Source organism: Notothenia coriiceps, unplaced genomic scaffold (assembly GCF_000735185.1).
Source record: "Notothenia coriiceps isolate Sejong01 unplaced genomic scaffold, NC01 NC01_scaffold00002399, whole genome shotgun sequence".
Classification (NCBI taxonomy): domain Eukaryota; kingdom Metazoa; phylum Chordata; class Actinopteri; order Perciformes; family Nototheniidae; genus Notothenia; species Notothenia coriiceps.
This window is the reverse complement of record NW_011335100.1, coordinates 107,705-131,700: the sequence shown is the minus strand read 5'-3', so window position 1 is coordinate 131,700 and position 23,996 is coordinate 107,705. Positions and strand designations below refer to the sequence as shown.

Here is a 23,996-nt window from a genome sequence, read left to right as displayed (position 1 = left end):
CGTTTACTATTTGGGGGTGAGTACATTTTAAAAACGAATTCCCAGTTTGAAACCGAGTTGGTAGCCGTTGGGATGGGGACGTTACAAGCCTTATATTTTTTTTAAACTCATTTCGTCACCCGTTGCCATCCTAGGGATATTGGTACACCGCGGCAGGGTGTACATCAGATGTTCCTCTAAATCTGGGGGGGAAAGAAGGCTGCTTTGCGGGCCGCATCTCGGGGGGAGTCTTTGTCTTTTTTTAAAATTGGGACTAGCCTTTGCGTTTTGGGCGAGTGACCGTTATTGCGGGCCTCCGAATGCACCTCAGTTGGAGGATGCAGCGGCGCTTGAACTGGGACACAGATCTGTTACTATGCAGGCCCTGTAAGGCGGCGCGGTGCTAGTCTGCCACAAAAGAGCCGAAGGAAGACTTCCCGCCATGCGTTGCCATGGTTGCACTCTCTGTTTTCTCCGATGTGGGCTCTTTTTCTCTCCTCCCCGAGGCAAGCGGTTTGCTCCCGGCCGCTGTAAATCAATGCGAATCCCTCCCCGTCGAGCAAAGCGCTGTATTCTCTCCGGTAATCCACAGCAGATGACAAACGCCCACATTCTTCACCTCTTCCAAGGGAACGAGGGGACCGTGCCGGACCAGGTTTCAGTTTTTTCTTTCGCCGCGTCAAGATGTCCCGTTTAAAGTTTAAAACAAATTAGAGAAGTGCCGGTCAAAAGGTCTTCTTTGTTATTTATTGAGCTTCTAAAAACAAATGAATAAGACGTCTGTTCACAATACTTAGGGTGCTCAGTCGCATTAAAATATTTTAATCGAATTAATCGCCACATTTTTTATTGTTCTGGATGTAGGGGCCTTACCTGAGAGAATATTTTTCAAGTTTTTTAATACCCTATCACATATGAGTGGATCAAATATGCTTTAAAGCAAATTGTTTATTTATCATTTTGACCCATGAAAATATTCTCATGAATATTGAAACACAAAAACCTCTGAACATTCAAATATTCGCCTCAGGTTCAACCTCGGAACCTCTCTTGTGTGTGTGTGCTGTGTGTGTGCTGTGTGTGTGCTGTGTGTGTGTGTGTGTGTGTGTGTGTGTGTTTCTGCTGCTGTGTGTGTGTGTGTGTGTGTGTGTGTGTGTGGTGGGTGTGTGTGTGGTGTGTGTGTGTGGGTGTTGTGGTGTGTGTGTGCTGTGTGTTTGTGTGTGTGTGTGTGCTGTGTGCTGTGTGTGTGTGTGTGTGTGTGTGTGTGTGTGATTGTGACGCTGTGTGTGTGTGGTGTGGTGTTATGGCATCTCAAGGCATATGGCTCGAACGCGGAGCTTGCCTGCAGGCGCTTGCCATGATCATGTTGCCGGCGCACTGAGTGTGGCTGACTTATTCCCACAATGTCCCACTGTCTGGCATACCTGCATAAATCAAAGGGTGCTCGGCGCCAGTTGTGCGCGAAATGTGTCTGCCTCTGTTTTCATTTAAACAAGACTCCTTATCATCCGTTAGCAGCAGCCTAGGTAGCACCAGATGATTAACAACAACACACGTAAGGTCTCTTTCTCGCGGCCACCTAAATACCACACACCCTCCCGGTTCACACTTGTCAACCCTCCCGATTTCACTGCCTCCCCGTTTTCTTCCGGGGTCATATTTTCTTCCCGGATTTTCTGACAAAATCCAGATTTACTCGATACGCTACACCATTGTTTTTGGCTTTTCCGTATGGTAACAAACGTCTCTTTTAGTGCACTGCGCAACTGAAAGGGTCAGAGAGCCTGTGAGGCAGATAGTCACAGAAAACAGAACAAGGAATTCGACAGCTCTCTACTCTCTTGGCTCACTCCTTTCCTGTAAAATCAGGGTCCAGCCCACACATTAGGCTCCTTCAAGGATGGTGCTACAGGCCGCCAGGCAGTGCCTTTACAAACTACATAAGCATGCTTTGTTAATCTAACAGCTCCTGCGATCCCTAGCAAGGCCAAGAAGTGGTTGACATTTTTTCTGAATTGTTGCCAATGGCACACCTTGGCAACGCTTACTGTGGAGCCTGAAACTAAAAACAACCTTAACCCTTTGTTTCCAAACAGCTTTGTTCTGTGATTTAATTTCGCTAAAGTTATACAGAGAGAGCCCTTAGTGTTCTAAGGCAAGGAACCATGAAGCGTTGCAGAGACAAGCATACAGGACCAGAAGATCAGAACCAATAGAATCCATTACATGTATTATGAAAGCTTCCTGTTATTAAACGTTGGCTTTATGAGGTGCGGCTGCTCACAGATTACTTTAGCCAAAGCTGCAATTATGTCACCATGCTGCTGAACTATCAACAAGTTCTTTTACTAAAATACCATACGACTGACCTGTGATTAATCTACAGCAGTGAAATAGAGAACTAGCTGAATGAGAAGTGATATAGTATAAATAAAAGTATCAGTCGATGGCTGATGAGAGTCTGATGCTCTGTCCTCAGGGTTCATCTGTCAATTCCACACATTCATTCCTGCTGAGAATTCAGTCAGTAACTAACACACACTGCCAACATGGACATGTTTGGTTTTGGCCGTAAATAATCATTTCTGTGTTGTATAAAAGTCGACTTTATGTAAATATATGTTTTTATTTCTCTGCTGCAGGTTCTTCTCGCAGGGAGAAGATGAGGTTTGGCTAACAGGGACAAGGCCCGTGTTTGAGAGTTCCTCAGAGGAGCACACTGAGGTCAGATGAGGGTTAGCGATACATCTGATGTGTGTGAACAATCTTGAGTTTCCTGAGTTTGTCTTAAAGCCTTTTGCTGAGGGCAGTTAAAATTAGGTTTATGTAAACCTAACCTCTTTTCCACACACCTCATGGGTCTGAAACATGTCTGGCTGATTTAAAAAAACTTCTAAATACTTGAAGCTCGTTCTACACAGATGTTCCCAGAGGATTTAATAAACTTCAGTTTGATCACACTTCGTACATAAAGCTGTGTACGAATGTGGAGTGGAAAGGCGTTAAAATGACCTGAAAGGAAGATAATAAAATGATTAGTATTTTTGACAGCCCGGAATCAAGGGAATTCTATATTCATATAAAAAAATGTAATAGGTGTGGAAAATAAGTTAGACAAGAAAGATTTAAATGAAACATTTCTATAAAAATAAAATGAACGGTAAGGCGTTTTAATTGATCAGACTAGTTCAACCTAAGGACCAAACTCAGTCTGACAAACCAGCAAGATTGAAAAGGTGCTGCTTTACAAAAAAAAATACATTTTTGTACCCCATCAGGTTTGCAGCTATTGAAATAATATATACATAATAATAATAAGTATGCATATTTCTCTCAATTAAAATTATAGGATTCCAGTCTGAATGAGTTTAATATAAATCCCTCTCAGATCTGAGCTATGTGTGAAGGCAGCCAGAGAAACACTGCAGAGAGAGTTTACCGTCGGAACACAGAAAGTCTCACCCAACATCTACATGAGCTAAAACCTGGGACAAAATCAGTTTTGAATTAAACCTCATTGCAAATGTGGACACATTAAATCTTGAGCCTTGTGTGAAGAGGACTTTAATATCGATCAGAAGAGGTCTAAATGAAGTTTACATTACATCTTGCTGAGGGCTTTTATCCAAAGAGACTACAATAACTACATTGGACCAGGAAGACACAAACTTTGAGAAAACAGAATCATATAAGTACATCAGGTTTCAGTACAGAGCCAAACATTTCAAGTGCTACTCACTGGCTTTAGTATTTAAATATTATAATTTTGCTTTTCTTAAAGGTCCACATGTCATGCTTTCCGGTTATTACCCGTCCCCCTTGTGTGTTATGAAGGTTTTTATGTAAACGGTCCTGCAGAGTCCAGGGTGTCTTACAGTCATTGAACACCTGGAAAGTCATGGAAATTCAAAATGCCATTATTCGCGGTTCTGGAAAGTTATGGAAAACAATATAGCGCAATGCGTGAACTGTCAACAGGGGGGGAGGCGCCGGTGTTAGGCCCACTGCACTTTCGCGGGAGCTCGGCGCAGCGGTAAAGTCAAAGCTCACAGGCATTCAATGGATTTGTACTGGGAAAAAGTTAGGTTTGGACAACGGTCATCATATCCTTTTGGGAGGGCATGCATAACACCGCACTCCCTATACCTTCAACAATGGAATTCTGATGCGAGGTGAAATGGCCATAGACACGGGACTTCATAGAGAGTTCACTTATTTTGGAAGACCTTTCCTTTCATGATAAAGCAAAGCATGAAGAAATGCTGAACTGAAGGTGAAGAAGCACTTTATCTGCATCTGAGATTGCTTTCCCTAGCACCTGACTTAGATTTAGGGCAAAGTACCGTCAATTTTCGGACTATTAAGCCGCACCTGCAATATAAGCCCGCAAGCAGTGGCGTACCACTCTCCGGTCTCCACTTTTACGCGCCACCTGTCCTCATCGTTTTCCGGCCTCCAGCTTTTCCTACTGGAACCCGCCACTTAAAGGTGGGGGTCCGCGGACCGGGGCCAAAGAGCCCATAGAGTTAAAGGTGTTGGCGTTAGCTGTAAAAATCCATAGATAGCCGCACCGTTATTAGCGCAGCGTCGAAAAATAGGGGAAAAGGCCCGGCTTATAGTCCGAAAATTACGGTAGATTTAATTTACTTTACTTAAAAATCTTTGAGTATTCATTTTGTTTGCCCTATAGTTTTCATAGCTTTTAGAGAGACATGAAGGAGTCTGCTGGGAAAGCTCTTTACTAAAGGGAAGAGCGTGCCTTTTATGGAATGTATTTGTATAAAACTCATATTTTGTTATTTGACGTGTTTTAAAAGGACATGCATCACTTTCTATGCACAACCAAAGACTGAATCAGTCAGAAAGGATCCTCATGAAGTTGAAGCTTAATGAACCGCGCTGGTTAACACGTTTTCTTTTTTGTGTGCATTCAGGGAGTTTCAATCACTTTTTGAAAACTCTTTTGCAATTTATAATTGTTTTGTCATTCTGATTTGTTATTCGACATTGATGATCCTTATGGCATGTATTTAATATACGTTTACATGTCTGGGATTATTTAACTGTAAATCATGTGGTTTACACGCGCAAACCTCAAGTTTCTCTCTCAGTGAGAATACTTGAGAGGATTTCTTTAAGTTTCAGATGAAAAATGTGTGTCTTAATATTCTCAGTTTCTCTTTTCTTATACTCTGACACTTTAAGGCTGCCAAAAATAACTTGTTGTGTTTTTTTTAGAAAAAAAAGTTTTAAATATAAATAATATTTGTAAATAAACCCTGTTTTAATGACTACACCTGTTTCATGTTTTTATCTGTACTGTGTTTGTTCTGATGCATCGCCTGTCTCTCTATCTGCTGCAGAAAATGCATTTGTAGATTTGACATCACGTTGGTCATTTGTGTTTGGTAGAGATGGTACTCAATAGTATCACAACATTAAGTGTCGGTAACGTACCTCCGGTTTATAGGTCCACGGTTCGGTTCGTTTTCTAGGTACCAGCAGAAAAAAATTACACCAAACCATAAAATATACTATATTATATTTTTTATTATTCTTAAACTGTGAATAATGTATTCACTCAAATAAATACAAAATATAATAAATAAAACATTAAGTGCAGCATTTCGACTGACTGAAATAATCTGTATTTGCAACTTTACTACTTCACTCACAACACATAAAACTATTAGTTTTGGTTTTTAATTATTATTAATGTGACATATCTCTCAAATAAATACAAATATAATAAAATAAACATTAAGGTGCAGATTTGATGAACTGAAAATAATCTGTAATTTGAACTGTACTATTACCTAAGCAGCCAGTGTTGACATCATGACTTGCTTTGTCATTGTATTTTCATGTTTCTTTATAGAAAAATGAACTTGGTCCACCATGCTTTGCCGAAAGCCGCCAGATGTGCTGCCTAAACAATGTGCTCCTGCTTGTGAAGTACACCCTCTCGCTATGGACAGAGGTAGCAGATACAGCCAGGTAGCGCTTTGCTATCATGGCGACATAAGGATATTTGGCGTTTGTAAATAGCTTTGCTCCGGTCTGACTTTTTGCGAGTGGTGGGAGGCTTAAATGCTAGAGGGAGTTGGGTTTGGCACTTCAGTTCTTTTTTTATTTTGGTACCCGGTGATATTTCCACGTTTGGGGGTATGACTTTTCAATCCATGAGTGTCAAGTTTGATGTATTGCCAACCGCGTAACCAATTTTAGTTGAACAATGCCGACAAACAGCTTTGGTTCGGTCCACCTGTCTTTGTCCGTCATCCTTGTACGTAACTGCGAAACCAAAATGTTCCCAAACCGGAGACTTCAATGATGCTGGAGGATTTTCGAGCTCAACTTTATCTGCGTTCGCCATTTCGACAGTTCCTCAAATTACTGACTACATTTGAACGCATCCCTGTGACCAGCTCTCATAGTATGCCTCTCGTCCAATGAAATGACTTGCTCGCTCTATGACGCGTTGAACCCAATGTGAGCAAATTACTCTGAATGCTGCGACGCAGCACCTGAGATTACTTCCAAGAAGTTGTTCACGTTCTCAATTTTTTACGTTTAACGTTATATTCTTTCGTGTACCAAACCGGGGTACGTGTACCGTTACACCCCTAGTTTCTTGATTATCATTCAAAATATTTTTTATTAAATCAAAGCAACAGCCATTTACTTAATTTAAATCATGCAATACACGTTCTATAGAGCTGTTTTTATTAGTGATATGTGTGTTAAAATTAAAGTATGCCTCTTGTAATCGAACGCTACTGTTTGTAATTTTATCTCATTGATGTCACTCTCTCTTTAATCTCCTAGTGCCATATCAGAGCTGTATTCATTTAATTTGATAGTAACTAATTAATTTGAAATGTGTTGCTTGGAGTCATTGAAAGGATTATACTTTAAGTCTAATTTTAGCTTATAACTATTCTAGAGGTGTTTGTGTTTTGAAAAATGTATTATTAGTATTCCTTGTTTTAAAGAATATATATGACTTGGTAGCATTTGGAATACAGTAGTGTTCTTTATCAGTATGATTATCCACATCTCAAAAACAATGCCCTATATTAGAGGATACAATTTAAAAAAAAAAGAAAAAAAAAATGTATCACATTTCTAAGTGACTCTACCTTCTTCTTTTGTTTGTGTCGGGCCCTTTTGGCAGCCTTGGCACTGTTGACAGGTTTGGGTTCAGAACTGTTTATGAAGTCCAGCAGCTCGTCTACATCCCGGTTGTCGATGGCGCCGGCCACTGTCAGCTCTGCATCCTGGCGCTGAGGCGGCTCCTCTTTACGCCGGGTCAGACGTGAGCGGAGCTTCTCCCGGATCTCAGCGTAGTTACGGCTGGTTGGTGCAGCTGGAGGCTGTGACCAAACGATATATAGCAAAAAATATTTTCATGTTAGATTCTTATAAATGTTAAACAAGCAGGAAAAAGCAAGGGAAACTCTCATTTACTACTCGAGAGCAACAAAAAAACGTTTAAAGTACCGCATTGTGCCCAAAGAACTCGCAGTAGCAGCAGTCGCAGTACTTCCCGTCCTTCTGATTGGTGGAAGAGGAGGCACAAGAGCTCCTCTCAGAGCTGCTGTCTTCATCCTCGCCCTCCTCCAGCTCCGACGAAGGGTGGCATAACGTCCCATTAGTCATTTTGTGCCCCTTACACGCCTGGTCCCTACACAAATAGACATAATTGACATTGACCATCAAAAAGCATTTGTATTTTTTAAGCGGTTTTGTGGTGTCCCCTAAAGCTTGATGAAACACTTGAAAAACTACTGGAAGTCTGGAATTCTGTAAAATATAAAATATAAATAACTACTCCTTAGATATTCCTATAATTTAACACTGCAGATGGATTAAAATATTTCAAAAAAGCAATGTTGAGAAGGAATCCCTACCTGCAGGCCCCAGCTGTCAGATGGCCCGCATTTGAAGGGGCCACGGTCCCCGCACTGTGTCCATTGCAAGGGTGGTTACAGCCCATGATGGACGTGCCCAGTTTGCTGTGCTGAGTGTTCACGGCAGGAATGTGGGAGTTTTTGCAGGGGCTGGGCTTATGGACAGGTGTGGGACTGTCTGGACTGGGAGAGTTGAGTTTGGCTGAGGGGCCGTGGAGGTTTGGTACCAGTGGGGAGAAGGGAGCGTGGGCTGCGACGCCAGCGCCGGACGAGGAGGTGACGTGGCCGTGCTGCCCAGAGTTCGGCTTTGGAGGCAGGAGGGAGGAATGCTGGGAGGACAGGCCGGTGGGACTGTTGGGGGGTACCGACAAGTCTGTGTGCTGATGGTGGTCACTGGGGTGGAAGGCTTCACCTGGACAGCAGAAAACAAAAATACAAATGACTCAAAATCATAAACGCTGTATCAGTTTTTTTTCTGGTCTGCACAGTTTATTTTGAGGGGTTTATTACTACCTGAATAAGTTACGGGTACAGACAGAAATGTAACTTGGGAGGGGGGTCAAGTTTGCACAACTTGTCCCGTAAAGAACTCTTATGCTTTGGCTAATATTAATGCATTTACCACTCATATCTAAGGTGTACATCAAATATGTCCCCTTTGTGTATAAATGATCTAAGTTTACTTTGACAGTAAGTTTAAAATAAAATAGGCAAGCCATTTATTTTTAAGATCTTTGACTGTGCGATATAAAAATATTGTTTAAATAATGGTGTCTATTACAGGAAGTCATCATTAAATATGAATAACTAGTCCTTACATTTTCCTAAGGTTTAACATTGCGGGTTGATTAAGATATTTCAAATATTTAGTTAGATTTAGATTTAGTAAATGCTGTTAAACCTTTAAAGCAGTAGGCGATTTGGTATTTTTAAACCCTCTATTGCTACTGGAGGGACAAGGGGGATGGCAGGTTTGCTAACAAGGGGGATGGCCTCTAGCCTCAAATGGGCAAGTGCCTAAGAGTCACAGGAAGTGTTACCTGGCGGTGTTGGTCGACGGCACATGGTCTTGAAGTGCTTGGGCGTTGTCTTAAAAAGATCTGCTGAGGTAGACAGGGGGCTCCCAGCAGAAGATCCACTGGAGGTCTGGGATGACGGGTGACTGTAGGGACAGACTTTGGCCCCCGACGTTTTAGCAGATTTCCCCGGTGCTTCATGGAGTCCTCTTTTCTCATGACAAGCTGAACCTGCTGTTAAACCTGGAGATTAAAAATGTTCCATTAATTTGATGATGGGTTTAAAAGGAAATGTCCCTTTAAGACAATCTGACAAAAAGTTCCAACCAAAAATAATCGTATTTTGATTTGAGCACCATAACTTCCTGGATTGTTTGAGTGCTTCAATCAATGTCCTTGAATAATCCTGAAAAAATTGCCTGGTGCTGAGATTTCAGTCATTCAACAGTCTTGTTTTAGACTGCGGTTTATGTCTCGTACAAATAATTTCCTTCTCTATGAAGGCATGTTTAAACATGTTCATCTGTCCAATGGTGATCATTTCTCACTGCTATGATAAAGAAACCAGCATTGACAGACATTCTTAAGCTCTAAAAGGGGAGAGCCCCTTTCTGATAATCAAAACAAAAACAAGGAAGTAGTACTACAATGTATTAGCTATAGAATAAGGAGACTATCTGCATTTACATTGGTTCCCTATCAGCCAGCCTTTCACTTTGCAATTCTACCTGACACCGGCTATCAGTGCAGAAATTTCCCCTTTGATACCAGCTTAAACATCTGCAATGGCATCTAGAAGTACTATAGTTAGCTCGGTTCTAATTCAACTTATAAAACAGGGATATTATTTCTAGTTGAAAACATTATTGTTATTATTGCAAACTTTTAAATGGAATAAAGTTAAACAAAGGCAGGCATCTGGGATTAAATTGAGTCCATGCAGAAAGTGTACCGTTGCACTCACTGAGCACAAATGCCATCAAGTATGACTAATTTCCTTTACAAGAGTTAAATGCAATTTGGCAAGATGACCCATTTGAGAATAAGCTAAACTAGAGATAGAACCATAACTATGCATCCGGTAAACTCTACAGGTGGTCTGAATAAAGCCAAGAAACAGGAAGCAAACAGACAAAAGCTAAAATCATAGCTGTCTGAAATGTAATGCTTCCCTTATAAAACAACTGCCCGTCTCAGGCCCAGGACAAACCTGCCACACTTTCACATTCCATTCTCCTCTCGAGGCACTTCTCTCAGGTATCGCTGCAATGGCTAGACAATGTTATAACTAAGTAATGCACCCGAGTAAATGTGTTATACAGTCCTATTGAACCAAGAAATGCTCAAATGATAAAATGATATATCTGTCCAATGATTTAGCTAGGATACAACATCATTCAACTATATCTTAAAATGCTTTGATGCATCTTGACGCAGGCACTTCGATGTCCACCATCATTCACTTCATTACACCAAACAATCCTTACTGGGAAAGCCATCATATCCATCACCAAACACAATTCCCTATTAGATCTAAGGAAGTTAAATATTTCAAGAAATAAATCACACTTTATGTAAGAGATGATCACTTTTCAACCACAGCCCTATAAAAGAGGGTTTTAAGGGTCCATTTTTAAGTATTTTTATATTAAAAAGCTGAATCCAATAAGTGCTCAATAATTCTGAAGTTTATCTCAGAAGATATTCAAACAGATTGTGACCTTAATGTAATCCCTGAAATTTGACAAAGACTTAAATGTGGATTTTTAATCCAGTGTATTCTTTTAGCTTTTTTAGTCACAAGTCATATTCTCTGATTTAGTAAAATCATCTTCGATGGAAAGTGTGTTATTTTTAAAAGCATCTACCTCACCGAGTAAGCTTTTACAAGATGCCTCTTTATACTTCTAAGACCTAATAAACTAACACCTGAACAAAGTGGCCAAAAATAAATCACACATTTATTGGGAACTAAGAAGGCTAACAAGCCATCCTTAGAGACTGATTCTAACCACATTTGTGTATATTTTACAAAACTGTAACTTGCAACACAGCCTGAAATGTAGGTCTTTGATGTTTTCAGCAATTACTGTCAATGTCACTAGATTTTTTTTCTGGAGCTGTGTTTTACCCTGCAAAGACAGACCTGGTTGTGAGTGTGAAGAAGTGTTGTGGTTGCAGTGTTCCCCTCCGTTGGTGTGGGCAGAGTTCCAGAGCCCTGACAGTTTGTGGGCTGACAGGAAGGAACTTGGGTCCCAATCCACAGTACTTTGCTCCGGGTAACCGTTCCCACAGCTTTGGGACTTACAGGAGGAAGAGTGTGACAATGGTACCTGCAAAATAATAAAAAAAACAAAGCCCACACTGGTTAATCACAGAGCTGTTTAAATACAGTAGGCTAACCTATTGGCACCAAGTAACAAACTAAATGTTCTTGTAATACATTGAAAATAGATTGACAAGCGAAAAATCCATAAATCCATATTAAGTAAAAAAACAAACAAAACATAAAATAAATCACTGCAGGTAGCCGTCTCTCATTCTGTTCCTTATTCCTCACATTTGCATGTTTGAACCAAATATCAACAAAACCTCTGGGACACCAAGTTCATCTCAAGTGAAGCTTAAGTAAGATGAAAGAGAAGTCTGACATTTGCATTTCATGCAAAGCATTTGTGTTAAAAAAAACCTAAGAAAGCAGAGTTGATAGCTGCTGCTGCTGCCTTAGATATGCCAGAGACATAAATACAAAATAAGGTACTACTGAATATGAAAAAAGACTATACGTTTAAACTTACGACTACGATTTATTTAGTGAGTAAGCACATGCCTTGTATGATGAATAAAGAAGAGATTGCCTCCGTCGACAGAAACCAACACAGTTAAACTAAAACGTAGTACAAAGAAGTTGTAAAAAAGGATCCAGACATATGACCCAAATTAGTCCTTTTTTATTTACCGGCGCTGGTTGCTCCTGGGTGCTTCGCCTCTCTTCCTCTTCCACACTCTTGCAGCAGCTCTGACATATCCACAGAGGCACCTCTCCCAGCAGGGACTGAGACAGCGAGGGCACGGCATCAGCAAGCTTACGCCCTGGTGCCTCCCGCAATAAGGCCTGGGAGAGCGCAGGCACGGCATCAGCCAGCTTGGTCCCATGGCCCCCAGGGAGTCCGTTCACAGAGTTTGCTCCCCAGTCCTTAAATTCTCGGTGGCACAGGAGGCAGCAGGTGTGCATAGGCTAGGTAGAGAGAGAGAGAGAGAGAGAGAGAGAGAGAGAGAGAGAGAGACACAGGATAAAGAGGTTGAGTACGCGCCTGTGATTGAAAATAAAAATATGGTCTACTACGTCAGATGTCTGTCAGGATAGTTTCTGCATTAGGACATTGTCACCAAAACATAGTAGGCAGTCAACAGACCTTTTAAAATATGGATTATGTGTGCATTTTACAGTCAGTTAGTTTGTTATTCAGTGCATCCAGCAAAAACGAATAATACAAAGGTGATTCAAAACTTAAAAGGTTAAATCAACAACTCTCTAAACAGTTATGGATATAGGAGATGTTTTCCAGTATTTTCTGGATATAATTGTATAGTTGCATAATACTATAAAAGCTTAGTGAATGTTGATAATTACAATAGCATAACACAATTCTGCCTAAAAATGAAATATGTTATCAGTAGCATTGGGACGTGTCTAAACTGGCATCATACCGTTGTGGTGGTTTAACATGTGAAAACGTAAGGCTCTGAGGTCAGATGGTTGCTGAGGCAACAGTGGTCAAAACCTGCAGTAGCATCTTCTCTTTTTAAGGCTAAGGTTAGTGTTTACCCTCAACTTAGCTAACACACTGACTTCGACTTAGCTAGCCTACTAAGCCTAGGCATCACTGTCCGATAGCTTCATGCATTAAACTTTTTTTAACATGAGCTCCTGTCACACTCCGGTAGTGCAACACAGCAAAAGAGGTAAACAGTATGATAGAGTCGAATAAAAAACTCGAACTAGTTAGCTAGCTTTATTATGAACTCGTTATCTAGTAAAGCTAACCAGATAATTAGCTTGCTAGCAGCTGTTTAGCTACTGCTGGCTGTGTGGTTCCTGTGTATTGGGTTCAACTGCAGGCACTAAGCACGTTTGCAACGCGCTAGCTGGAGATGATAGCCCAGCTAGCCTTCGGGCTAATGTAAGCTGTGCGGATGAATAGTTGTAAATGCTGGAAATTGTACGACCTGTCCGAGGCACAATGTCACCTGTCCGTCAGAGGAGCTGGGCTGCAAAGCTAGCCTCAACGCCGCCTGCTAGGGACGAGTCTGTTAGCTAAGTTGAGCCTATTATTTATTTATTAACATATCAATCGATGTGAGAGTACAACATCTACGACTACTACATAACGATACAAATAGCTTTCAACCAGACAGCGGATGCATATAACTTCACATCTGCACAATCTAGCTAGAAGAAAATAGCACAATGAAAGATGCTTGGATTAGCAGAGTGATGCTAGCTCAGATGCTAGCTAGCCTGTTTTAAAAGCAGCAATTGGCTTGTTGCTAGCTACCTGGTTCGCCCTGGTATTGGCCAGCCTATCCAGCCCAGCATCTCCGCCGCCGCCACCGTCAGCTGCATCGCCGGGAGAGACTGGGCTCTTCGGTGCGGTCTGCTGTCCGGGCGCAAGCTCCTTCTGGGCGACTCCTGGCTGCTTGCTTTTCTTCCTTGCCATTACGGTGTTGTTTATAATACGCTTTGGCCAAGTTTGCACCAGTTTCGAGGATTTGGAGAGCACACTTTCGTTTCTTCTCGGACCTCAAAAATGTTCTCTATCTCCTCCAGTCAAGACAACAGTCAATATGGCGGAGGACTGGCACACTCAGGAGTTCATAGGTTAAAGATACTGCTGGCAATGCGGCTTCACTCCTATAGGGAGACTACAACTGAAACCTAATGCAAGCACTGAAGCCAGACACCGCCATCTTTGGTAAGGGCAATCCTCCCCTCCCACTTTCTTATGTGAATGAAAATCCAATTTGACATATCCTCCCGCCTACATTAACTACGGAAACGATTGTTTTGGCGTTTTCAACATAATAAGACCATGTTATTCTATGTTACTAAAAGTATGCAAGTTAAATGTACACCGTCTGGTAAATGAAAAATATTTGAATAGTAAGATAATCAGATGGATTTAGGCAAATACACATTTGTTTTTTATACATCGGAAGAGGGGGAGAGTACAATTATACTAAGTGTAACAAAAGCATATGTAGCTAACAATGCAACTTTACAAAACTACGTTAGCTCTCAGACGGCCATCTTATATCATGTTTTTCTTTAGGTTTTAATATAATAGTGGAAAGAAAGTATAAGTTCATGCAAATATCAGTCAAGCACAAGTCAATATAGTCCGCCAAAATAATGAATGTTTGAAAAATAAAGGTGTTGTCAAACAGGAGGGGAGGGAGCTTTGACATGACGTTTTACGTTGACTGTAGATGCCTTCAATTGCTTTCGGACATATTATAATTGTAACCTTAAAACTTTATACAATGAAAAAGTAAATAAAAAGTCACCAAAACATAAACTTTTTTCTCTTTTCTAACGAAAATGAGGCACCAGATGCCAATACTTTAGTTAAATGTTCCTCCTTGTCTCTATTATAGATCAACGTTGTGCCCTCCGGATATTTTTTTTGACGTCAGTTTTACATGTCCGAGTTTACGCCGAACACGTGAACGCAGCGCCAGTGTTTAGGCTCTGTGGTCTCAACTGAGGACGTAGCACAGACACAGCTTCATCTCCTGACTGCCGACGCTTACGCCACAGTTGCTTGTTTACCAGAGATTTTGTTCTTTTAACAACAATTATAATGGAAGGAACCATTTGCAACATCCAGGTGCTTCTCCGGGCTGCTGAGTTTCTTGAGAGAAGAGAGCGAGGTAAGGTTTTTATGATAACTGTCAGTCTACAGGGGAGGAAGTTGGTTATTGTTAACCCAACGAAATGCATTTGAAGCTAAATGAACTATGCATGTAATGCAAAACACAATATAGATATACAACAGAATGTTAGTGTTGCATAGGGTATATTTTTTTCTGCAACAAGGGTAACATTAGGCGATCCATCCCATTACTCAGTGACCTACATATCGGTCTCATCATTGTACTCAAAGGCGCCAATCTGCTCCAGTTTGAAAAGGAATTAGAGCGGCGGTGAACGCTCTCTACTGTCAATGAAAGTGAGAAAGGGACAACGCTAAACTCAACGTTTCATTTCCTATTAAAACAATGTAAAATCTTATTTTGCATTTCTGCCTGTGAGGCTACAAAGAGCCGTTTTATAAAAGTGAAAGAGCGGTGTGATGGCGCCAAAAACAAAACGCCCAGCTGATGATGCTGTTGACAGCAGCTTTTGTCCTTCTCTTCTGACGATTTAGGAAGAGATTAGATATTATATGATCATTTATAGCACTAGGTTTCATTACCGATGATAATGGGATCACTTTAAGTATTTATACTTAACATCGTTGCTATTTAATTTCAGACAGTTTTCTTACACCGTTGTGATGTTTTTTTTCCTGCACAGAGGCAGAACATGGATATGCTTCACTCCTTCCTCTCAGTCCAGATGACTCTGACAAGAGGAGCAAACAGAAGAACAGAAAGATATCTGCTGGTGGTGGAGGCAATAGGTGAATACCTTGCATAACAGACAACTGACAAAAAAGGGTGTGGTTATGCATTTGTAAACATGAACATATTTCATAGCTTAACAAAACTGTATTTTTCTGTACCTGCAGGTCAGTTCACAACGAGCTGGAAAAAAACAGGTATGGACTATTTTGTCATGAACAATAGATTATATCACAAGTGTATAAAAAAACAAACTTTTATATTTAGGCCAAATGCAGAGGACAATCTTGAAAGGCCTGTTTTCACTTCCATGAAATAACATCTGTTGTGCTTTTTAGACGGGCTCAGCTGAGGCACCATCTAGAGGAGCTGAAGAAGCAAGTCCCTCTGTCATCTGACTCGATGAGGAACACCACACTCAACCTGCTGAGACGAGCCCAGCTGCACATAAAGGTACACAACACCATGACTCATAGAAGTCCTAGTTAAGAACATGATAATGGGACAGTTATTGTCCTGATATCATGGTGCATTTGCTAACAGTATTTGATAGATACCTTCTAAAGTTGGGTCTACATATTTAGTCCCCTGCTCACTTTTCCGTCTCTTCTTTTTCAATTTCAGAAGCTGCAGGAGCAGGATGAGCGTGCGGAGCAGATGAAGGGCCGTCTGCGCTGGGAGCAGAGAGAGCTGCGGGTGCGGCTGGAGCAGCTGCAGAGAGGCTCCGAGAGGATGAGGAACGACAGTCATGGGTCAACCATGTCGTCTGAGAGGTCGGACTCTGACAGAGGTACGTACCAAGCCTCTCAACCAGGCGTAGTCACAGTAATGTGTAGCCTTTTATAGCTTGAAGTACAATTAAAGGTTTGGTTATATTTGATCATTATTCTGTCACATTCAAACCCCTGTGATTCTGCTCTAATGGAAATTAGAAATTCCAGCAGAGGATTTATAAAAAAAAAAAGACGGAGAGAAACCTTCTAAAAAAAAATATGTCCAAAAATAATTTTCTGTCAAAACGTATTTGTTAATCATACATTAGTGTAGTCTACTCATTAATAAGTGTTTAGGATTTGGACATTTTACATATTATGAATGAAACTAAATCAAAAGTAATCAATATTACAGGTTATCAACCTCAAGGAAAAGTATTGTGACGTTATTATTTGTATTTTGTTATTAACTTACATAAATCTTTCATCCAAATGATTGAAGCAAGAACCACAAAAACACAAGTTAACAAAATATTTTTGCATGTTCTTTTCCCACATTTCCATCGTGTTTTTTCTCTTTCACTAATGGAGTTGATGTTTTGTCGGTCCCTTTACAGAGGACGTGGAGGTGGACGTGGAAGGCATAGTGTTCGACTGTGTGGACTCTGACGGACTGAGCATTACGCACACTGATGCAGACCACTGTTACTCCAGCATGGACAAAGCCTGGCTATGACAGTAGTAACTCGTTTGACGTCAAGAAGAGGAGAAAAACATTCCAAAAACAAGCCAACGGAGGAAAATGTTACTGTACAACTGAACACTTTTTTTAAATGGAGTAACTTGTGACATTCTCTTTTTAAAACATGTCAGACTACAAGCTAAACAATAATGGTGTGAATGAGCTGTGTCCATTTTGCACTGAAAAGCATTTAAAATCACTGGGCAGGGATGGATGTAACCTTGCGCATATATATTTTCTGGCATTTCTTACCTTAGCCAAGCTGTGTCTGTAACTTAATGAATCAAAAAGCTCATTCATCTCTTAAGGGCGTATTCCTTAGCCTGTAAGGGCTTTTTAAAATCCAAATGAGGGCTTTTTATTCTAATCTCTTAACTTATTCTTTACTACAGTATGTCAACTGAATTCTGCCTTAAATCAGATTTGATGTAGTATACCATACAGCTTTCCTTTAGCACTAAGTTCCTTTTCTGTTATGTCATGTGTAGCCCGCACTTAAGCATTAACTGTGCTATGATTTGTATTATCGTCTTATTATATAAATTCAGTCGTCTTTTTTCTGTTGCACAAAATGTACACATTGCACTTGTTTTCAAAAGATTATGGGTATATTAAAATGAAAACAGTAATCTGAAATAAACTGGTCATATTTGCAGTTATATCTGGCAACTGGGGCAAATATAAATGTGTTGTATTTGTACACAATCCAGTCTGATCAAGTGCAAGAATGTTGTTGCCCGTGTGAAGATGCATTGTGAGAGAGGCATTACGACAGTTTGTTATATTCACTGCTAAGATGAGCTGGAAGTGATCACGACTGTGATTGCGCATTTGTCGAAATAAAATACAAATTCGCCAGGCAGGTAATGTCAACTTGTAGTAATTATGCAATTGATGCTGTACAAATATGTATCATATTCTTTGCTATATATTTAATAACTGAAGGGGCTTGTTCACATCACTTTTGTATATGCAAGATGCCTTATTACCTTTTTTAATAGTATGTATGAATTCATCTATCTCTCCGCCCAGTAATATAATGTAGCATTTTTGAACTGGTGTAAGCTTTTTTTAATGAATAAATATTTTTCTTATTTATGTGACGTTTCATTTTTTACCTGGACTGATTGGTTTACAGTTATGAAACTCAACAGTTTGTAACATTGTACTTATGACCCTATAAGACAGTAATGCTGTTTGAAATGATGCAAACAGGCATTATGACGAGTTTCAGGACCTATTTGTTTACAGTGATTCTCAGAAATGATTTCTAATTATGACAGAGCAGCAAACTGAGTTTCAATGGATGTTTCATTCTGCACATTCTTTCTTGAGACAACAGGGCATGTTTGGTTTTTTCTTTGAGGGGAGTTTTTTTTAAGCTGTTAGCCTGTGGAAAAATGTAATCATAAGAAATGACTCTGGAAAAGCTGCAGATAGAGCCATGAGAAATGAATGCAACTGATTATTTAATGTTGTTTTTATAGGCAATAATTTAAGCTTTGTTAGTTCCAGGTTTAATATGTGCAATAAGTTAATTTCAATAAACATTGAACCAGTCCGGCCCTCGACTAGTACCAATGTTTTTATTTTGGCCCACTGTGTATTTGAGTTTGACACCCCTGCTTTATAACAAAGTAATGGTCGTTGTCACCTTTTTGCATTCGTTAAGCCTTTTGAGTACAATCTGAGATTGATTTTCCTTGTTCTCTATAAAAAAGATGTATATATAGTAATTGACAAGAAGTAATATTACAGGAAAATAAACATGATCTTAGTTGGATATTGCAACCCGATTGTATATGTCAGTATATCGAGGCACCACTTATTCAAAGACATCACAGCATGATGGTTACAAAGGAACAGTCCATTTATTGACAAGCTGATATTGAATCAACACAGTAAGAGTAAGTAAGAGCACAGTGTTGCATGGGTTGTATCATCACACCTAAACTGAATGCACAAAACAAGGTAACATGTTTGCCTTTGTACACGCATTTGAAATTCAGGCGAAGACACTGATGTCCCCTGCAACCACATATTCCCACAAGGGAGTATTTCTTATCAAGCTATGAATGCAAGCAATAAGGACCTTTCTCCAGTTAATGCACTTCAACTTGAAGTAATCAGGTTTAAGATGATTAAGGTGTGGTTAGGTGAACTAAACTAAATGAATAGATAACATGATTGTGGAGAAACATAAAACGTAAATTATACACATGAATTAGATCTTGTGGTATGCTATCTTAGCATGAGAACAAAAGCTGTTAATAATACAAAGCTCTTAGAAAACAACATGACGTACTAACAGGAACAGAACAAAAAGTAAACGTTGATGAAGGGCACAGAGGTTGAGCAAAGGTCTGATGAACGGCATCAAGGTTGGCGAAGTGCTATTATTGTTTTATGGCACCTGGAGCCATATTCAGCCGTTCCTCTGAGATCTCTATCTACGGTAAATACTGAGATGATCTGGTATCAAAAGTACAATATATTTTAGAAGGCTGGAACAGGCTCTTGAACCCAGCTCAGGCCCTTTTATGGTCCAACCACCATTCACGATGCTTCCTCATAGAGGTCAGGTGTCTACCCAATGACCCGGGATCAGTTTGTCTTACCCCAATGCTCAACTAAACAAAAGGGTATAGATAAATCTGTCCTAGTATCAGTGGTAAAGAACCGGTGATCGACTCATCACACATACTGTTTCTTCTGAGCCTGGGAGGCCAGATCTTTGGCTTTCTCCTTAGCTGCCAGGGCCGTCTCTCTCGCTCGCTCCGTAGCCGTCTCTGTTAAGGTTCTTGATGGAGTTTCACCTAAAAAATAGGACATATGTTATAATAAGGCTAAGGTATAGATATTTATGTAGCGCAGGAAAACCTACGATAACACTTCATTGTTCTGAATTGTGTAATAAAGAACATTAATTACTAATGTGCACCGACTTTTAGATTTGTTGTGTGTCAATCACAGGGTTTTTGTCAACAATACTCCACGAATGCCGATACATTTTAAATATCAAACTATGTTATCCTCATGTATTCAAGCCCTTAACTTTGGAATGACTAAACTGTCGCAGTAGAGACTGATATTGTGCATTTTTGTTATTTTAACACATAAAACTGTCTTCTTACAAATTGAACTTGACAAATATCCAATGAGTGAATAGCCTTGATTTGTTAACAGTTTTTAAATGAACAATTAGTTGGACAAGTATGGCCCCGCCCCCATTACATCCAAACTAAATATATACACTTTTTAATAAAAAGTTCTATGACATGGATTTAAACAGCAGGAAAGCTATACCCAAATGGCCAGTTCTTAGACTTGACTGATAAGATTGCTTAAAGAGCATAATCCAGTTTTTATTTTACTCAAAGTTTCCATCTTTTACTTTACATCTGTTAAACTGAATCTTAACAAAATACCTAGCATCAGAGCACTTGTACCTCTTAATTATTCCTTTTCATTGCAGATATTGTGAATTGTCGTTGCAGGAAAATAACAGGTGTTTCCAAAAATAATTAGCGATGCTTTTATTCATGCGGCTAATGCATTGTATTATAACTGACAACTTACCATGCATTTTGGCCAACACGTATTCAAAGCCCTTCATGGTCTTTGTTACACTGTTCTTGAACCTTCTAAGACCAAATTCCTGGAAAGAGAACACAGTCAGCCAACACTTAAAAAGCACTTTAACATAAGTCTTGTGTCAACAACCTACACCTCATATCGGCACACGTACTACCATGTCTGAAAATAATTAAAGGTCCCATGTCATGGCCATTTCTACTGATCATAATTCCATTGTTGAGGTATACTAGAATAGATTTAATAATTAATTTTAAAAAAATGCAATTTTCCAAACTCACATTGGTTTCTCATATAGCATCTCTGTATAGTATGTGTATTCACTCTCTGTCCTAGACGGCTTGTTGGAGCTCCTGCCCCGCCCCCCCCCCTCCCTGTGAGCCCACTGTGCTCTGATTGGTCAGCTCGCCCACTCTGTTCTGATGAATCCACCACCGTTACAGCGGAAAATCAGTGATTATGTGTTACAATGGCGTTAGCAACCAGAAAGGGACACCAGTAAGGACAAACAGAGGAGAATGCTGCGTGGGGTCTGGGTGCCGTGTTGGCGGGACGTTGCGCGGCTCACTGCTGCGAGGAGCGGACAGTGTGAGCTGGGTTCATTTCCTGCTTGCTGCGTGGGGTCTGCGAGACAGCGAGACATCGCGAATGGACGCGGGAAGGGGGGGATGCTGAGGGGGCTGCAGAAACCCCCATCTGCGAGGCTCCACTACTTAACTCTGTGATAAATCAATCAGGAACCTAAGTAGTTTCAGACAGCTTCAGCTGCTCAACTAGTACATCTGAACACTATGTGTTATGTTACCTAATGAAAAGTTAGATGGGTTAGTCTTCCTTTCAGACCCCCTCAGCACTTTCCCTGATCTGTTTACTCTACTGACCTGAACAGCTCTTGAGAGCCCATAGATGGTGGTAGAGATCCAAGCTTCTCTCTTTATCTCAGTGCAGCTGCCATTTTCAGGGTTAATATAGTACTTGCACCGCTCTTCAACCGACTGTAACAGAGAGAAAAAAACAAACAAATGATCACGAGGCTGTTGTTACTTTGTGCCATGCTGAGTGAAAGCAAACATTGTGGTACCATGAGTCGAGCGTGGCTGATGTTCCATGTGAGGGTGGTCATGGTCCTTTTCTGAGGGTCCACAATAGAGTCCTCGATGATATATGCCGAGCTGGACATTTGCTTTGGAAGGTAGGGCTCCATCCAGCGAGGTGCTCGGTTTGTTTTGGTCAAGAGACGTCTGGAAACGAGGCAGTTTGTTGGAGTAACCTCTCGGAAAATGATGTCTTCAGTCAAAACATGGTTACTGTGGGAGAGAAGGAGAAGATAAGGATCACAACAATACAAAACCTCTGTGGGCTTATAATAAAGTATATTTTTCTTCAATTAAATAATATTGTTTAATCTATGCAAGCACATATATGAAAATAAGTAACCTAAAGGAATGCAAATATCATACACCAATCACTCAGTATTTTACTCACAGTAAAATAGCAACATCCTAATATAGAAATGCTCTATTACAGGTCAAAGTCTAAAATTAATCATCTTACTTTAGCAGAAGTTCTGAATTATGTGCATACAGAAGGACTTAACGTGTTAAAGATGACATTTCTCCTCAGATGACAGAATTATGTTATATCACATCACAGAATTACATATTTTATCTAATAATCAATGTGCAAAAACATAATAAACAAGCATCTGAACTGTAGTGGATTCAAAGTGTTAAGTACCCTAAAATACTAGTGAATTACCTAAATCCTATACCTAAGAACACTGCTAGATTAAATACACTTCAGTTACTTTTCACCACTTTGAGTATAGAAATGTAGACACATAATCCCAACCCTTCATGCTTTGCAATTTGGATAGATCAGAGTATGCAAGGAGCAGAGGAAACACTGAATTCAGACTCATATCACTCACCTGTAAGGGTTGGGATATCGTTGCCAGAAAGCAACACAGACTTGGTCCCAGCTGCTTTTGAGCATACCTGCGCAGCAGTAATACTTCACCATGGTGCCGTGTGTTTACTGTGGCCCCGCTGTGGAGACACAGAATACAGCCTGTGAGTTTCATACGTTTATGTAACTAGCTTTCCAACAACAGTGCAGGACGCAGCTCAGGTAAATACAACGGGAGCCCGGAATTCACTGGACAGCAGATTCGAAGATTCGGGAACATTTGTGTTTGTTTTAACCAATTGACCATTAATGTAGACAAGGTCATATTAAACTAAATAAAAAAAGTTTTATTGTATTACATAGGTTTGTTTAAATGTTTTACATCTGTTATACATCCCACCGTTAGCAGAGACACACGTTTTCCAGAACTTTTCAGACTACTACTGACTTTAACTTTAACTATATATTTATTTGTTGTTCCTTTCTTCTCTTTTCTTTCTTTCTTCACTATTATCTGTAAAGCGTCTTTGAGCACCTGTAAAAGCGCTAACAAATTAAATCTATTATTATTATTATTATTATTACATGACAGCTGTCTTTCAAATAATACTTCTTAAATACCACACTGAAACTGCTCAAAATAAGCCTTGAGCGACCATCATGAGCACAAACAAATGAATATCCAAACAGTGAGTAGCTAAAATCAGATATAAAGTATGTCACATTTGTCACGTCCGCACTGCAAAGCTTCCTAGTTAGCATGAGCTAGCCTAGCATGAAGCAGTCTCTATGAATGAATGGCAAAGACATTGATTTCATTAATCGACATTCAAAAAGTAAATTGCTGCTTTCATTCCTAAAGGCAAAGGTGGTTACCTTTAAGGCGACAACATTCAAAAGTTGGGTATTTTCATGTTATACTCCTGTCGGCATGGATTTCACCGTGCAGCCACCATGGCAGCCACCGACAAATCATGTGAAACTGGAGAGAAGGTCAAACGAAGACGACATATCCGGTAGGTGGTGACGATGCAATATCCAGTTTGAACACTAGAGGGAAGCAGGTAACCGTGCAAAATGCACTACAGCGTGAGAAAGGATTTGTTACCTGAAATGTAGATTTTGATCGGAATCTTGGGGTCAAATATCATGTAATTTTTCCCCAAAACTTAAAAGTGGCATCCGTACAATCTCCCTTCAACTCAAATATTTAACAATGCTATGGTTAAAAGGACAGTTCTCCCTTCAAACTAAAAAATGCATAGCTACATTAAAACAATCTAGATTGATAAATAACTCTACAGGTAAACGGAAACTGTGTATTTTGGGTGAACTATCTTTTTAATATGAACATGTCTTGCTATTTCTGGAGATATATCCTCTTCAGCATGCTATACTTTAGGACAGATGCATAATCTCTTACGCATATTAAAACCATCCCTGAATACATCTCCAGACTGCAGCCAAATCTTCACACATGAGCTCTAATGCCCAAACGGTTTGA

At 40.1% G+C, this 23,996-nt stretch overlaps 3 protein-coding genes across 3 annotated transcripts in view; 1 reads left to right on the top strand and 2 right to left on the bottom strand.

The window, feature by feature from the left end:
* The window catches only part of LOC104967548 (protein FAM193B-like), a 14,477-nt gene extending 612 nt beyond the window's left edge, over positions 1–13,865 (bottom strand). Inside the window, exons 1-7 of the mRNA XM_010797040.1 lie at positions 13,468–13,865; positions 11,868–12,146; positions 11,055–11,241; positions 8,933–9,151; positions 7,893–8,304; positions 7,483–7,666; positions 7,104–7,355 (exon numbers count right to left, since the gene is read on the bottom strand). Coding sequence (XP_010795342.1) covers positions 7,104–7,355; positions 7,483–7,666; positions 7,893–8,304; positions 8,933–9,151; positions 11,055–11,241; positions 11,868–12,146; positions 13,468–13,629 — 1,695 coding nt within the window. The 5' untranslated portion in view covers positions 13,630–13,865. The remainder of the gene's footprint in view (positions 1–7,103; positions 7,356–7,482; positions 7,667–7,892; positions 8,305–8,932; positions 9,152–11,054; positions 11,242–11,867; positions 12,147–13,467) is intronic.
* A 724-nt stretch (positions 13,866–14,589) lies between these two features.
* mxd3 (MAX dimerization protein 3) lies at positions 14,590–18,088 on the top strand. The gene is made up of 6 exons (XM_010797006.1): positions 14,590–14,842; positions 15,489–15,594; positions 15,703–15,732; positions 15,874–15,988; positions 16,160–16,325; positions 16,866–18,088. The coding sequence occupies exons 1-6, from the start codon at positions 14,773–14,775 to the stop codon at positions 16,982–16,984; spliced, it is 606 nt and encodes a 201-aa protein (XP_010795308.1). The 5' UTR covers positions 14,590–14,772; the 3' UTR covers positions 16,985–18,088.
* A 748-nt stretch (positions 18,089–18,836) lies between these two features.
* On the bottom strand, positions 18,837–23,479 carry prelid1a (PRELI domain containing 1a). The gene is made up of 6 exons (XM_010796994.1): positions 23,369–23,479; positions 22,515–22,632; positions 21,666–21,891; positions 21,466–21,579; positions 20,570–20,648; positions 18,837–19,806 (listed from the first exon to the last, which is right to left on the bottom strand). The coding sequence occupies exons 2-6, from the start codon at positions 22,604–22,606 to the stop codon at positions 19,685–19,687; spliced, it is 633 nt and encodes a 210-aa protein (XP_010795296.1). The 5' UTR covers positions 22,607–22,632; positions 23,369–23,479; the 3' UTR covers positions 18,837–19,684.
* Positions 23,480–23,996: the final 517 nt, after the last annotated feature.

What these genes read in the sequence shown, in the direction of transcription:
- prelid1a (XM_010796994.1), bottom strand. Translation starts at nt 22,606, where the DNA reads ATGGTGAAGTATTACTGCTGCGCAGGTATGCTCAAAAGCAGCTGGGAC. An exon ending in TCAGCCACGCTCGACTCATG is followed by an intron (nt 21,580 to 21,665) that starts GTACCACAATGT and finishes TCTCTGTTACAG; the next exon opens with TCGGTTGAAGAGCGGTGCAA. An exon ending in CGTGTTGGCCAAAATGCATG is followed by an intron (nt 19,807 to 20,569) that starts GTAAGTTGTCAG and finishes CCTATTTTTTAG; the next exon opens with GTGAAACTCCATCAAGAACC.
- mxd3 (XM_010797006.1), top strand. Translation starts at nt 14,773, where the DNA reads ATGGAAGGAACCATTTGCAACATCCAGGTGCTTCTCCGGGCTGCTGAG. An exon ending in AACGAGCTGGAAAAAAACAG is followed by an intron (nt 15,733 to 15,873) that starts GTATGGACTATT and finishes TGTGCTTTTTAG; the next exon opens with ACGGGCTCAGCTGAGGCACC. An exon ending in GAGGTCGGACTCTGACAGAG is followed by an intron (nt 16,326 to 16,865) that starts GTACGTACCAAG and finishes GTCCCTTTACAG; the next exon opens with AGGACGTGGAGGTGGACGTG.